This window comes from Urocampus carinirostris, chromosome 9 (genome assembly GCF_059441175.1).
Source record: "Urocampus carinirostris isolate Australia breed hairy pipefish chromosome 9, RoL_Ucar_1.0, whole genome shotgun sequence".
Classification (NCBI taxonomy): domain Eukaryota; kingdom Metazoa; phylum Chordata; class Actinopteri; order Syngnathiformes; family Syngnathidae; genus Urocampus; species Urocampus carinirostris.
In genome coordinates this window covers 5,919,977-5,933,719 of record NC_142357.1, presented here as the reverse complement: position 1 = coordinate 5,933,719, position 13,743 = coordinate 5,919,977, and the positions used below count along the sequence as shown (strand labels likewise).

The following is a 13,743-nucleotide window of genomic DNA, read 5'->3' as shown; positions in this document are numbered from 1 at the left end:
CACTACCATATTATAATCAACAATACCTGACAAAAAAAAATCACTACATATCATTTAAGAAAATAATTTTCATTTGTCTTCATATTATAATGGTTGTTATTATTATTAATTTTTGTTTTATCATTTCAAAAGCAGTGGTGGTCAATTTCAATTCTGTTATTATTTTATTACTTTCACTCAAAATATATGACCTTGCATAAAACATAGTCTTTACAAAACATTTTTTTTTTCAAAAAACAAATATGACAATAACAAGGCAATACATTACCCCAGTGGCAGATAATTTTACAGATGTTTGCTATTTTTTTGTCACTTTTCTACATTTTGCATTGTTTTTTTTAACTTAAAAAATAAATAAAGTAAAACAAGGAAAACAATTGTCTTTCTAACAATTGTTTAAAGTGAAATGATCTGAAATGATCTGCATTTATATAGCGCCTTTCAAGTCAATGACTGCCCAAAGAGCTTTACAATGTGCACCACATTTCCCAATAGCGGCCTTGTATTGCAGCCATGTAAGACGCTAACCTGCTTATTAGGGGGTATTAGGGGTTCAGTGTCTTACCCAAGGACACTTCGACATGTGACACGGACGAGCCGGGATTCGAACTGGGATCCCTTGATCCCAAGACGAGCGCTCTACCTCCTGAGCTACTGCCGCCCCCAAAATGTTTTCCTCTCATTTAAATATGAAAATTAGTCAAAATTTACTAAAACATTGCATACTAATGTAAATAGTAATTATTTTGGGAGGAGAGATGCAGGAGTCATATGGAATACCTGTTCTAAAAATAAATGATTACCGTATTTTCCGCACTCTATAGCGCACCGAAAAACCTTATTTTTTTTCAAAAGCTGACTATGCGCCTTATAATGCAGTGCACCTTAAATATGGCTCAATATTGAGTCGCCACCGACTACAGGGAGTGCAGAATTATTAGGCAAATGAGTATTTTGACCACATCATCCTCTTTATGCATGTTGTTTTACTCCAAGCTGTATAGGCTCGAAAGCCTACTACCAATTAAGCATATCAGGTGATGTGCATCTCTGTAATGATAAGGGGTGTGGTCTAATGACATCAACACCCTATATCAGGTGTGCATAATTATTAGGCAACTTCCTTTCCTTTGGCAAAATGGGTCAGAAGAGGGACTTGACAGGCTCTGAAAAGTCAAAAATAGTGAGATATCTTGCAGAGGGATGCAGCACTCTTAAAATTGCCAAGCTTCTGAAGCGTGATCATCGAACAATCAAGCGTTACATTCAAAATAGTCAACAGGGTCGCAAGAAGCGTGTAGAAAAACCAAGGCGCAAAATAACTGCCCGTGAACTGAGAAAAGTCAAGCGTACAGCTGCCAAGATGCCACTTGCCACCAGTTTTGCCATATTTCAGAGCTGCAACATCACTGGAGTGCCCAAAAGCACAAGGTGTGCAATATTCAGAGACATGGCCAAGGTAAGAAAGGCTGAAAAACGACCACCACTAAACAAGACACACAAGCTGAAACGTCAAGACTGGGCCAAGAAAAATCTCAAGACGGATTTTTCTAAGGTTTTATGGACTGATGAAATGAGAGTGAGTCTTGATGGGCCAGATGGATGGGCCCGTGGCTGGATCGGTAAAGGGCAGAGAGCTCCAGTCCGCCTCAGACGCCAGCAAGGTGGAGGTGGGGTACTGGTATGGGCTGGTATCATCAAAGATGAGCTTGTGGGGCCTTTTCGGGTTGAGGATGGACTCAAGCTCAACTCCCAGTCCTACTGCCAGTTTCTGGAAGACACCTTCTTCAAGCAGTGGTACAGGAAGAAGTCCGCATCCTTCAAGAAAAACATGATTTTCATGCAGGACAACGCTCCATCACACGCATCCAAGTACTCCACAGCGTGGCTGGCAAGAAAGGGTCTAAAAGAAGAAAAACTAATGACATGGCCTCCTTGTTCACCTGATCTGAACCCCAAGCCAGAAACGGAGACAGGACCCAATAGCGTTCGTTTTACTCAGTTTTATTGAGAAAGAGAGCAGTGCTTGCTTCCACGATCCGATGATCAGCGGACACGAGTAGCTGATGGCACTTCCGTGTCGGGCGAGGATAGTCGTGGGCGGCAGGAAAGCTGTTCGATATCCGGGACGGGGAAGCAAGGGTGGTAACGAGTCCAGAAAAAACGTCGGCAACAAGTATAAGGCAGGAAATAGGGCAAAAGAAATTGATGGCCGGGACGGAAGAGCAGGGCAGAAACGGCAGGAGAAAACAGGGCAGGAGATTGTCGGAAGGTACAGAGCTTGCCTAGCAAAAGCGTAGGTTGGCAGGACGGTCTGACGGCTTCCTCTTGGGAGCCCGGTTTTTAAAGAGTCAGGGAACCAATCAGCGAGTAGGGCTGTTGCAACGGGACATTCGCAGGTGCCCCGAATCAGCAATCGTGACAGTACTATTATTGAATGTGATGGGTACAAGATGACTTTGGTGAGCTACGCCGGCTTTATATTTTACCAGTATCTAGTTTCAGACTGATCTTGATGTTTCTGTGATGAGTCTATTTTCAAATTCAATTCAATTCAAAGTGTTTATTGTAATTTGCACAGTAAAGAACCACATTTCCTTGCACAATGATATTCTTACTTTGCTGTCCACACAGTTGCCAGCGAAAAGGAAAATAGAAACTAAGAAATTGTTGGCATTATCTGACAGTTTTGTTGACGTTCCCACTGTAGCGCCTTATAGTCCAGTGCGCCTTATTTATGGAAAATATGTGACAAAAAACTATTCTTGGGGGATGCGCCTTATGACCCGGTGCACCTTAGAGTGCAGAAAATATGGTACTTTATAAAATAGGCTGGTCTCTAAGCATTACATTGTAAATATGTTTTCTGCCTTTTATCCTTATACTTTTGTTTTCATTTTTAAGTATTTTTTTACATTTTCACCCTGGGTTGCCATGTCCAAATATGTTGTATACAATGTTTCACAACAGTGATATCAATAACCTTCAAACTCAATTAAAATTGAGATTAGTGCATAATCCATCTAAGGAAGGAGTGTGGCAACATCTAGTTTGATATTTACACTCCTGCAAGATAAAGACTGACAAAAATCACAAAAACTAACAGCTAATACTCAAAAGCTGTCATTGTTTCTATTTCGGTTCCTTAGGTCTAAAAAAGACCGCACATGCTCATTCAAGCGCATAATGACACCCGCCTTGAGGGGGAACCTAGACCTTTCAACTGGCATCTGTCACTCACGCCAGCTATCTGCACTTGACAGAAGCTGTTGAGACACACAGCTTGAGACAAAAGACGAAAGAGGGAGAAGCTCGCAAGACGAAAAAAGAGCAGGTGTGGGAGGTGACGAAGAAGAGGAAGCTCGACTTTGGAAGCTTATTAGAGACGCAGTGAGATGAGAGCAGCGAAGCTCGGCGTTTTGGCACATCATCATCTTTTTGATTTGTTAGCATGTGTTTATGATGTTTCTCTGTCTGCCTCAGTCAATATCTATTATTAGATTCTCAGATCCTCCCCCTGCTATTTTGACACCCTTGTAGCTCCTGTTTCACACTTCCTCACATGAGCGAGATTTATACCAACGCTTACATAGAGTTAGGGAAAAGCAACACACAAATCGTCGTATTATTTAGGCCTGCGGGAGTCAAATCGTACTCTTGGGCGCTTTGAGGTGCCATCAGTGTCAGATGTTATGTTTGGACCAAGATGCAAGAGCAGAGGTGGCGTGTTTTTCATTTCTCAAAGCTAGTAAGTAGCTTAAGAAGTGCTTTTATCAGACAGGCTCATGCACATTTCTTTTATCTGGTTTAACTGAGCCTCTGATCTTGCCAACATTTCAGCAAAAAGTGACGAGGCATTGGACATATTTATCCGAAACAGCAATATATATGTATATGTAAATATTTATACTACTATTACATACACTTCTAATCAGTGCAACTTCTGCAGTCACTCAAGCAGTGACTGTAGCCCTCAACTAGGAGAAGATGTCGTCAGGTGGTGTCCAACCGTCACTGGGCGTTTTGACCCTTAACCACAACGCCTTCGAGTTGGAGGGCCAGCAGTGATGGCCAGTCACTGCCCATCCTCTCCTGGTCCCCAGCTGAACTCCTCTCTCCTACTCCAGAGCCAGCAAGAGGCTCCCCCCGCGGCTTCCCCCAACCCTTTTGGCAGCTGCCCTCCTCTTCCTTTCACTTATTCCCAGAGCTGTTAATGTGTCCCATACAGACTGTGCTGGGAAGCCCCTGCACCCGACCTCCACTGGAATTAGCCAGGTCTGCCATCCCTTGTCCCTGCACTGTTGGACCAGCTCTTGATATTTGGCGTTTTTCCTTTCATGGGCTTCGCTGCATACTTCTTCCCACGGTACAGTTAGCTCAATCAGGATGATTTTTTGAGCCTCTTCTGACCAAATCACGATGTCTGGCCTCAACGAAGTTTGGACTACCTGGGGAAAGTGTAATGTCCCTCCCAGGTCTACCTTCATCTCCCACGCTGGTGCTGTTTGCAGGAGGCTCTTTTTGGTCTTCTTGGAGGATGCTGGTTTCTCCCCTTCCCTGACGAACTGGATAGAATGTATTGGACTGGGTTGAAGTTGGTGCTTCTTCCGCCTTTCCTGCTCCAAGATGTAAGCCAGTGCACAGAGGACCTTGTCATGGCGCCAGCGGTATCTGCCCTGGCGAAGAGCAATCTGGCATCCTGCCAGAATATGCACCAGTGTCCCTCTCCCACCGTCCCTCTCTGAGCGGCAGTAGCTCAGGAGGTAGAGCGATCGTTTTAGGATTAAGGGATCCCAGTTCGAATCCCGGCTTGTCCGTGTTACATGCCGAAGTGTCCTTGGGTAAGACACTGAATCCCCAGTACCCCCAATAAGCAGGTTAGCGCCTTACATGGCTGCACAGATCATGGCCGCTATTGGGAAATGTGAAGCACAATGTAAAGCGCTTTGGGAAGTCATTGACTTGAAAAGCGCTATATAAATGCAGATCATTTCATTTCATTTCACATAGCCTGCACGTTGGGTCCTCCCTCAACCCCCACCTGTACAGGTTGGTTGGTGTTGGAAGAGTATCGTACACTGACCGGAGCAAGAATGAGATCCGGAACGGTTCCAACCTCCAGGGTTCTGGCTAGGTGATCTTTCGCTTTAGTAGGTCCCACTTCGTCCAGGCTCCTTTGACTCCACTGCCCTGGACCATCAGCCTTCTTCCCCCAGTTGACGGACCACGGCCTGCACCATGTTTCTCCTCTGCCTTGGATCAGCTTTTGACCATTGCTGGAAATGAGTAGACCCTAGTCCCTGACGCCCTACGCATGCATTTCCGATGAGATCTTTCAACCTCAGCCTGCCTTCTACCTGATGTACTTGGGTGTCTGCTGCGCATTTACGCCCCGATCTTGTAATCACGCCCGCGCCCCTAACCATCTCGTCGCTAGAATCTTTGAGCATCATGACAGCCCTACCTTGGCCTCGCGGATCCACTGGCTGATGATGCTTGTGTGCTCCAGACATCCAGAGGACCCTGGGATGCCACCTTTCTGGATTGATGAGTCAATATATTTGTTCTTGACCATGTACGTTGGCCGCCTCTGTGCCAGGACTGACAAAAAGATCTTACATTCAACACTTAGTAGAGAAATGGTTCGGAATTGGCTTATGAGTCTTTTTCCTTGGGCACAAAGCACCCATCCGCTCTCTTCCAGGATGTTGGGATTATGCCCTTTATCCAAATTATCCGTAGTAGCTTCCACAGCCTCCGTAGAAGTATTGGACATCTCTTGTACACTTTGTAAGGTATACCGCTGGGTCCTGGGGCAGATGATGACCGGGCTTTTTTCACAACGCCCTGGAACTCTCTCCATGATGGCTCCTTAGTGTTGAGCTTCTCTTCCGGGATTTTGCTGCTTCCAATCCTTGGATGGATGTCCAAGGCTTGGCCTCGAAAGGTGTCGCTGTGACTTTCTTTAAGGAAACCTTCTACGGTTTCAGCCTCCTAGATCTTGCTTCCCACAACAAGGTTTGGGTGAACTTGTACGGGTTCTTAGTGAACTGAGCACGTTTGACCTCCTTTTCCTTTCTCAGTTTCCGAGACCTCTCTGCCCTTCTTAGGCTTCACAATTGTCCTCGAAGTCAGGTGGTCAAGTCTTTCATGCCTTCTCTCTGGGACAGGCATGTTTGTAGAGCAAGTTGAGAGCCTTGATTTTCCTTCTCAACTTCTTGGAATCTCTTTTTCCCTTCTGTTGGACTGTTTTCCAGGTGCTACACGTATATAGATAGATAGATAGATACTTTATTCATCCCCGAAGGGAAATTCACATTTCCAGCAGCATCCCTGAGCTGAGAACAATACAATAATAAAGCAAAAAGAATACAATATACAAATACCCAGTGTGACGTGCAAATGCCCACTGTAGCGTGTTTATATATATATATATATATATATATATATATATATATATATATATATATATATATATATATATATATATATATATATATATATATTTAACAAAACTGGCTTAAATAGTACATAGTAAATGATTTTGCAAGTTTTAGTTCAAAGTAAACAAACTAATCTAACATCTCCCAGATAATTCTGCTTATTTTAATCATACATATGTTTGCCATTTATTCTGTCATTTATTTAGTTGTGTAATTTGCGTGAATCATCTCTCAAGAAAATGCAACTCAAAGTACACAACAAAGTACACAACAAAATACACAACAAAATACACAACAAAATACACAACAAAATACACAAAAGCTGTTAAATTTAAAGTTTAGTAGACACTAAAAATAAGGAGACATCTATGCAAGGAGAAGAGGAGAGCAAACCTTCATACAAAAAGCAATTTTATTTCATATGCATGGATAGCCCAATCCAATCAACAGGATCAGTACTGGGTCCGATCCAGGCCAGCATGACGAGATCAGGATTAGTTGTTTTTATTAGGCAAAATGTCTCGTCCCATCCATTAACTTGAATTATGGCATCTATCTCATAATTCACAATCATGCCATGTGGAAATTACTTTTCTGCTAAGATAACAATCTCAGTTTACCAGAACAATGGGAAATTTGCAAACATATTTTTGTGTTGAAAAATGCCTATGGGAAAAAAATGCTTATGATTTATATCCGCTTTGTAGTTAGAAATACTAAGTGCCACATTATTTCAGACTGATACCTTAATATTGATTAATCATTTATTCTTATCACATTCAGATACCATTTGTTCATAAAATTCACTTCCCTCCAGGAAATGATGACTAATGTTTTTTAATACCCTTCATTTACAATAAATGTTTACTTTAATTTATTTAATGTCAATTTAACTATTCCTTTAATTTTAGGTGCCTGATTGTCAAATGACAAACAGAAGGCAGCTGATACAAGCCATAAAGGGACAGTTTTTCTGCACTGCTGTTCTCCATTAACTATTATGAACTGTTTACAACATTGTCACTTCCGGCCAATTATATTGCTGTTCTTTGTTTCCACACCTTTTCAGGCGGATCTGGTTTTGTAAACGAAGATATTTACTAAAAGAAAGATAGGGCTAAGGGAAAACCTTTTAGAACTGGTTGCATTTTGTTATCTGAAGTTTGGGCACGCTTCCGGTTCTTTGTGCAGGTTAAAATCCACTGATTTTGTCTCCTCTTATTGCGAGTCTCTACTAAACTTTAAACATATCAATTATTTAGTGCCTTCTATTATCCGTTCAATCCTTGGTTTGAAGAAAAAGAAATACCTTTTTCATCACAACAAACGCGCGCACACACACACACACACACACACACACACACACACACACACACACACACACACACAACACACACCATAAGTCTGGCAGATGATAATCGTAATTTACTGACATATTAAACGCCTAATTTTAAAAGCCTCAACAGGCTCAGACATAAAGTGCGTGGGCGGCATCTGTTGCAAATACAGTGGTTGTGAGATTAGTTTGGTAATTAACCGCAACCCAATTATCAGACTTAGGGATGAGAGGTGCATCTCAGGTGAGGCGTTTTACGGTGTGTTTAATGGATGTCGAGCAGTTTGATCGGTTGCCTTAAGTCTCCCATGTTGAGGCCCGCCAGGCAGACAAGTTTGAGCACATTCATTCAGGCGGAAGATGATGAAAATATAATTAATTAGGTTGTTGTTTGTTTCGTCTATCCACTTTTCATTAACCTCCATTGACACATCGGAAACTCACACATGGCGGTTTATGACTACTTAAGGATTAACAAGGAAATTGGATCTTTGCAATAAACAAAGTCGCTAGAAGATGATGATTCCCCCATGAACCTTAGAGACCTACCCTGTTGGGAAGAAACACTCCAAAAACACCCAATTTCAGTTTCTATTTAAAAATACAAAAGTAGGTTTCTGCTTGGGAAGCTATAAGTGGTGACAATGTGATGGTAATATAAGTGTTATTCAACAGTAGTAGACACAGACCACACACAAAAAAATATCCGCATTTAGATCATATCAAGGCTATTCTTTGCAGAAAGCAATATGAAGATTTAAACAAAGCTCCTAAGCCGTTTACACCATTTCACTATTTTCTGAAACCCAAACCTTTCATTCCAGGAGCATAAGTAATTCCCTGGTAATACTGCTTGGTATGGAAACCTGCAAATGCCAACCCATAGTCTTATGTGAAATCTCAGAGTTGTTACAATGCAAGACACAACAAAATAATACCCTACTTAGGTGTGATGGATCAGAGGTTGAAAGTTTGAGCTGCAGTGGTTGAATGGCTATTGTCATTATTATTATTTTTGTATGCCGCTGACGAAACACCAACAGTTCACGTAAGGCTTCTGATGGCAAAAACTGTGAAATGCAAAATCAAGACATCTGACAGAAGAAACAGCACCACATGGGAACACCAAGCCCATGGAAAAAAGGCTGTGCTTCAAAGCTGACAAACCTGTGAAATTGAATGAGATCACAAAAGTAGCTTGATAGAAAAAAAATAAAACATAAAACTTGACAACCTATTTTTCCTATAATGGTTTGCATGATAGCAAGCGAAACAGAGAGTTAACATCAAGCTTTGTTTTAGTAAAGGATTTTGTAAACATTCTCCACAAAATGTGACCACATTCTGTGCTTGGAGTACTAATCCAAATTAAGATTGCTGTTCTAATTATTTTTGGAACATTTCTGTCTGAAAGCCATACGTTATTTATTTTTTTTTTTTTTCAATTTGTACATACAATTGTCAATATGAAAAACAGGATTATTTGACTTGTTTGTCCTTTGATTATAATACTTTTTATAGACAATGCATATATTTTGTAATTGGCAATTGATAGTACTAGTAAAGGTACAATTGTCATATTTTTCCCATGTCTCTATTATAAAGGAACACATAATATATGTTGATGGAAAGCATTCAGACATTTTGGGCACAGGCACCCGCAGCTACCTGCATTTTGGCTGTGTTTGTTTTAACAATGCCTCAAATCATTATGATACCAACATCTGATATCAATACTAACCCATGTTTATTATTTTTCAATCTGTATTTTAATGAAGCATTTTCTCCACAAATAACAATCTAGGTACCGTGAGAATACTAATATGATTCATTTGATTAAGCGTGACAAGTCAGCAACAAATTGTACTGAAATAAATAATGGTGTTATGCAGTTGACATGTATATCAAAGGTTAAAAATATACCATATTTACCTGAAATACAACTCAAAGTTCGGGTGCACATTATTCACAAGATTTTGTGCAAACATTGTTCATTCAAAACATATTGGTGACCACAAATTGTATTACATTTTTGATTTACATTTTGTTTAAAATAAAAGTACAGTTAAAACTGTTTTTCAGATCTCCCAAAGGACCACAAACAAAGTGTCCTACCAGATTCGTCATCTGACTTGATGTCATTCTCAGAGTCGGTGAGGGTCAGGGCAGAGTTCTCATGACTGGATACTCCGGAGCTGCGACGGGACTTTACTCTGCCGCCGCCGGTCCAAAGCTGGATAGCCCTGTCTGGCGATAGGGGCCCGTCCGGATCTGAGTCCGCGTCCGAACCAGCGCTCAGGGAATAACCCCTTTGGAGGAGGCCCAGTTCAGGAGAATAGGGTACAGCAGCAGGATGTGGAACAGCAGTTTGATCGCACACTCCAAGTTCAGCCAAATCAAAGTTGCCCCCTATGAGGGAAAACACAGCAGTAAGACAGGTGGAGTAAAGAATTGAGTGCAGTAAAAATGGTAAATAGAGCCATTTACACAAGTGCTTACACAAACAAATATGCCAACTTGCACACACATCTACAATTGCACGCAGGGAGGCAAAGTATTTAAAACTATGTAAGATGGGGCTGACGACTGCTATTGTTGATGCACTCAGGATAGGTGGGACAAAACAGTCTGCATGTCAAAAACTACAAAGAGCAGCTTACACAGGTAACTTTGACAACCATGATCGATTCCTCTCAGACCGCCCACAGTCCGTGAAAATCAACCACCACGTCTCTCCAACCCTAACCCTGAGCAACAGCTCCCCCAAAGGAAGTGTAATGAGCACCCTGCTTTTCACCCTCAACACCTCCGACTGTTCAACGACCCACCTCACAAACACAATTGTTAAGTTTGCCGATGATACTACCATGGTCGGCTTCATCTCTGAAGGGGACGAGGCAGCGGACAGGGATGAGGTGGAGTCACTGACAACGTGGTGTTCGAAAAACAACCTGCTATTGAACACCACAAAAACAAAATAAGTCATGCTGGACTTCAGGAGTAAAAGCAAGAACCCAGCACCACTCATTATAAATGGAGACTAGGTAGAGAGAGTCCACTCTTTCAAATTCCTGGGTGTGCACATCTCCGACGACCTCTCCTGGTCTGTAAACACCAGAGATGTGGTAGGGCCCAGCAGTGGCTCAATTTTCTGAGAGCGCTCAGGAATAATCATCTGGAACAGCAGCTGGTGTCCTTCTACAGAGCCACTGTGCATTCTGGCATACTGAATGACAGTGTGGTATGCGGGGTGCACAGCAGCAGACAGGAAAACACTTCAGAGGGTCATCAACACAGCCCAGAGATTTGTTGGTTGCTCTCTGCCCAGTTTGGAGGACATTGCCTGCTCTCGTTACCTGAGCAGATCAGAAAACATAATTGAGGACTCCTCTCACCCCGGCCACCACCTCTTTGACCTACTGCCCTCCAGCAGACGCTACAGGTCTATCGAAACAAAAACAAACAGACTCAGAGATAATTTCTTCCCCAGAGCCAAATACACACTGCATGAAAAAACTGAAACTCCACAAATGTTCTTTAAGAAGGAATAGCGATGCAAACACACTACCTCATACAGATTTAAAATTATATTCATGCCTATGCTTACTTTGCACAATGTTGCCCATTTGCACTACTGCATATTGCACTACTACGATCCCCTGTAAGAAAATACCCAATGTAAACATCTTCTGCTTTTACATGCCCACACTTTCTTGTGTAAATATTTTGTGTTCATATATATCCAAATTCTTTTTATCTTTTTTAATCTTTTATCTTTACAGTCAAAATGTGTAACTGGAGTGCCACATCCAATTTCGTTGTCACAATATGTTCAACCTATTTTGTAACAATAATTATAAAGATATATTCTATTCTATTCTATCCAAGGCCATAGCTGTCTAATTTAGCCGCAGTGTAATTATGTTTGGCCTGCAAGGCAATTTCAAATGAATATTGATATTTACAGTTAAGTCCTGCAACTGGCCGACAACCAGTTCAGGGTGTACCCTGCCCACTGCCCGAAGTTGGTTGGAATGTGAGGATAAGAGGGCCAGAAAATGGATGGATATTAGAATAGAATAGAATAGAATATACCTTTATTGTCATTGTTACAATATTCACAGTGAATTAGTGTTTTAGACCCTTGACTTACGTTGTAGACTGATAGTTTGTCTTGGGTATCTTAAGGCCTATTTTTGCGCCCATGAAGGCTGCATTTCCATTCGCTGACGGTCACGTGATCGTTGCCAGATAATTCGCCGACAAATGGAAAAGACACACATGCGTGAGAAAATCTTACAGCTATGTTGCTGAATACCATCCCCTCCACACCTGACCATTCTAGAAAAACTGACTTGTCGCCAATGTTCCTTCTAATTTTCCACGGGTCTGAGCGTTCACACAAAGTCGGTGAGCAACGCTTGAAACAACAGTGAGCAACCATAATCCCAAGTGTGGCAAGATAATTAATTATCAAACATGTCCAAAAGTTACATTTTGCTGAGTTTCCAGCAAAGCAAAATTATTTTTCTCTTTTGAATCAATTGACTCATGTACTACAGTGGGAACTCGCTACTTTGCGGTTCCACGTTCGTGGGTTCAGAGCTTCGCGCGTCTAAAAAATAATAATAATAACAAAATAAAATAATTAAAAAAAAAACATTTTATTTTTTAAAGGGCGTCGCTACTTTGCGGATTTTCACTTTTCGCAGGTGGTTTTGGTACCCATTAACCAGGTCTACAAAATAATAATAATAAAATAAAATAATTAAAAAAGAATAAGACATAGATTATTATTATTTTTTTAAGCATTTTTGAAGGGGCGTCGCTACTTCGCGGATTTTCACTTTTCGTGGGTGGTTTTGGTCCCCATTAACCACGATAACCGAGGGATTACTGTATTGCAAAGGTTGTACGGCCTACAAACGTCGTTTGTTCTTACAATTCTTTCACAAGATATCCATTTCTTTTTATTTCCTGATATATTTTGTCGCATAATATTAACATTTTTGGGGGCTTATTTAGTCGTTTGTAAGATACAGAACTGTACTTAATCACATTTTTTTTGTGGAAGTGCAATGTTGGCAACAAGTTTCACTTGATATAATTGGAAATTATTTGAATGCAACGCAAACTTTTTCTTCATTTTTCCGTGTTTTTTTTCTACTTTTTTGTTACTTTTTTCTTTTTGTTCTCTCTTTACTTTTTTCTTCTTTCTTTCTTTTCTTTTTTTCTGTCTTTTTTTCTAAATTGTTCCTTCTTTTTTTCTCTTCCTTTTGTTTCTTTCTTTCTCAGCTTTTCACAACTTTTTCATTTTTTTTTTCATTCTATTCCCCCCTTCCTTCATGTTGTGCATAATTTGACATAATATTTGGTCATGTTGGGATTAAAGAAGCAAAAACAACCTGAAGAGCCGTTTAGGACCCGAAAAAGCCGGTTCCTTTTAGTGAGCCAAGCCGAAGAAGCCGGTTCGCTACTAACTTTACTCATCTTCGTTCTACTTTGACTCGACTTCAAAATACCGCATTTAGGACACAACGTCAGGGGATCCCGTGTATTTTTACCTTCATGCACTGTAACTTTAACTTAAGTCGCTTCTTATTTAGTAATTTTGAGCCCTCATTTTTGTGCGCTGGCTAGATTTTCTTGTGCGCTGAGAATGTGGGAGCAGTGCGCAATTGCGCACGCGCCCAGCTTAGAGGGAACACTGCTTGTCGCGCCTAAAATAAATGTACAAAATTATCCAAATTGAAGCACATCAAAGGACATCAATAGCAAAGTACTGCAGTCCAATTAAATCCGAGCCGTAGAAAGCAATTATGGGAAAAGGCATGCTCAACCAATTTATCCTTCATAGTAATTAAAACAGTACTGTGGACGCAATTGCTCTCGATCAGCTGTTGAGGGCAGAGTGAAAAAACAGTTAGCATTCACCTCATTAGCAGCCTGTGAGGAAGTTGCGAG

At 41.1% G+C, this 13,743-nt stretch overlaps 1 protein-coding gene across 3 annotated transcripts in view; it reads right to left on the bottom strand.

Annotated features, from left to right (window-relative positions):
- Positions 1–13,743, bottom strand: part of LOC148359176 (teneurin-2-like) — a 444,001-nt gene that overhangs the window by 283,402 nt on the left and 146,856 nt on the right. For all 3 annotated transcript variants that reach the window (XM_088344352.1, XM_088344353.1, XM_088344354.1), the window contains exon 3: positions 9,895–10,188. In XM_088344352.1, coding sequence (XP_088200478.1) covers positions 9,895–10,188 — 294 coding nt within the window. The remainder of the gene's footprint in view (positions 1–9,894; positions 10,189–13,743) is intronic.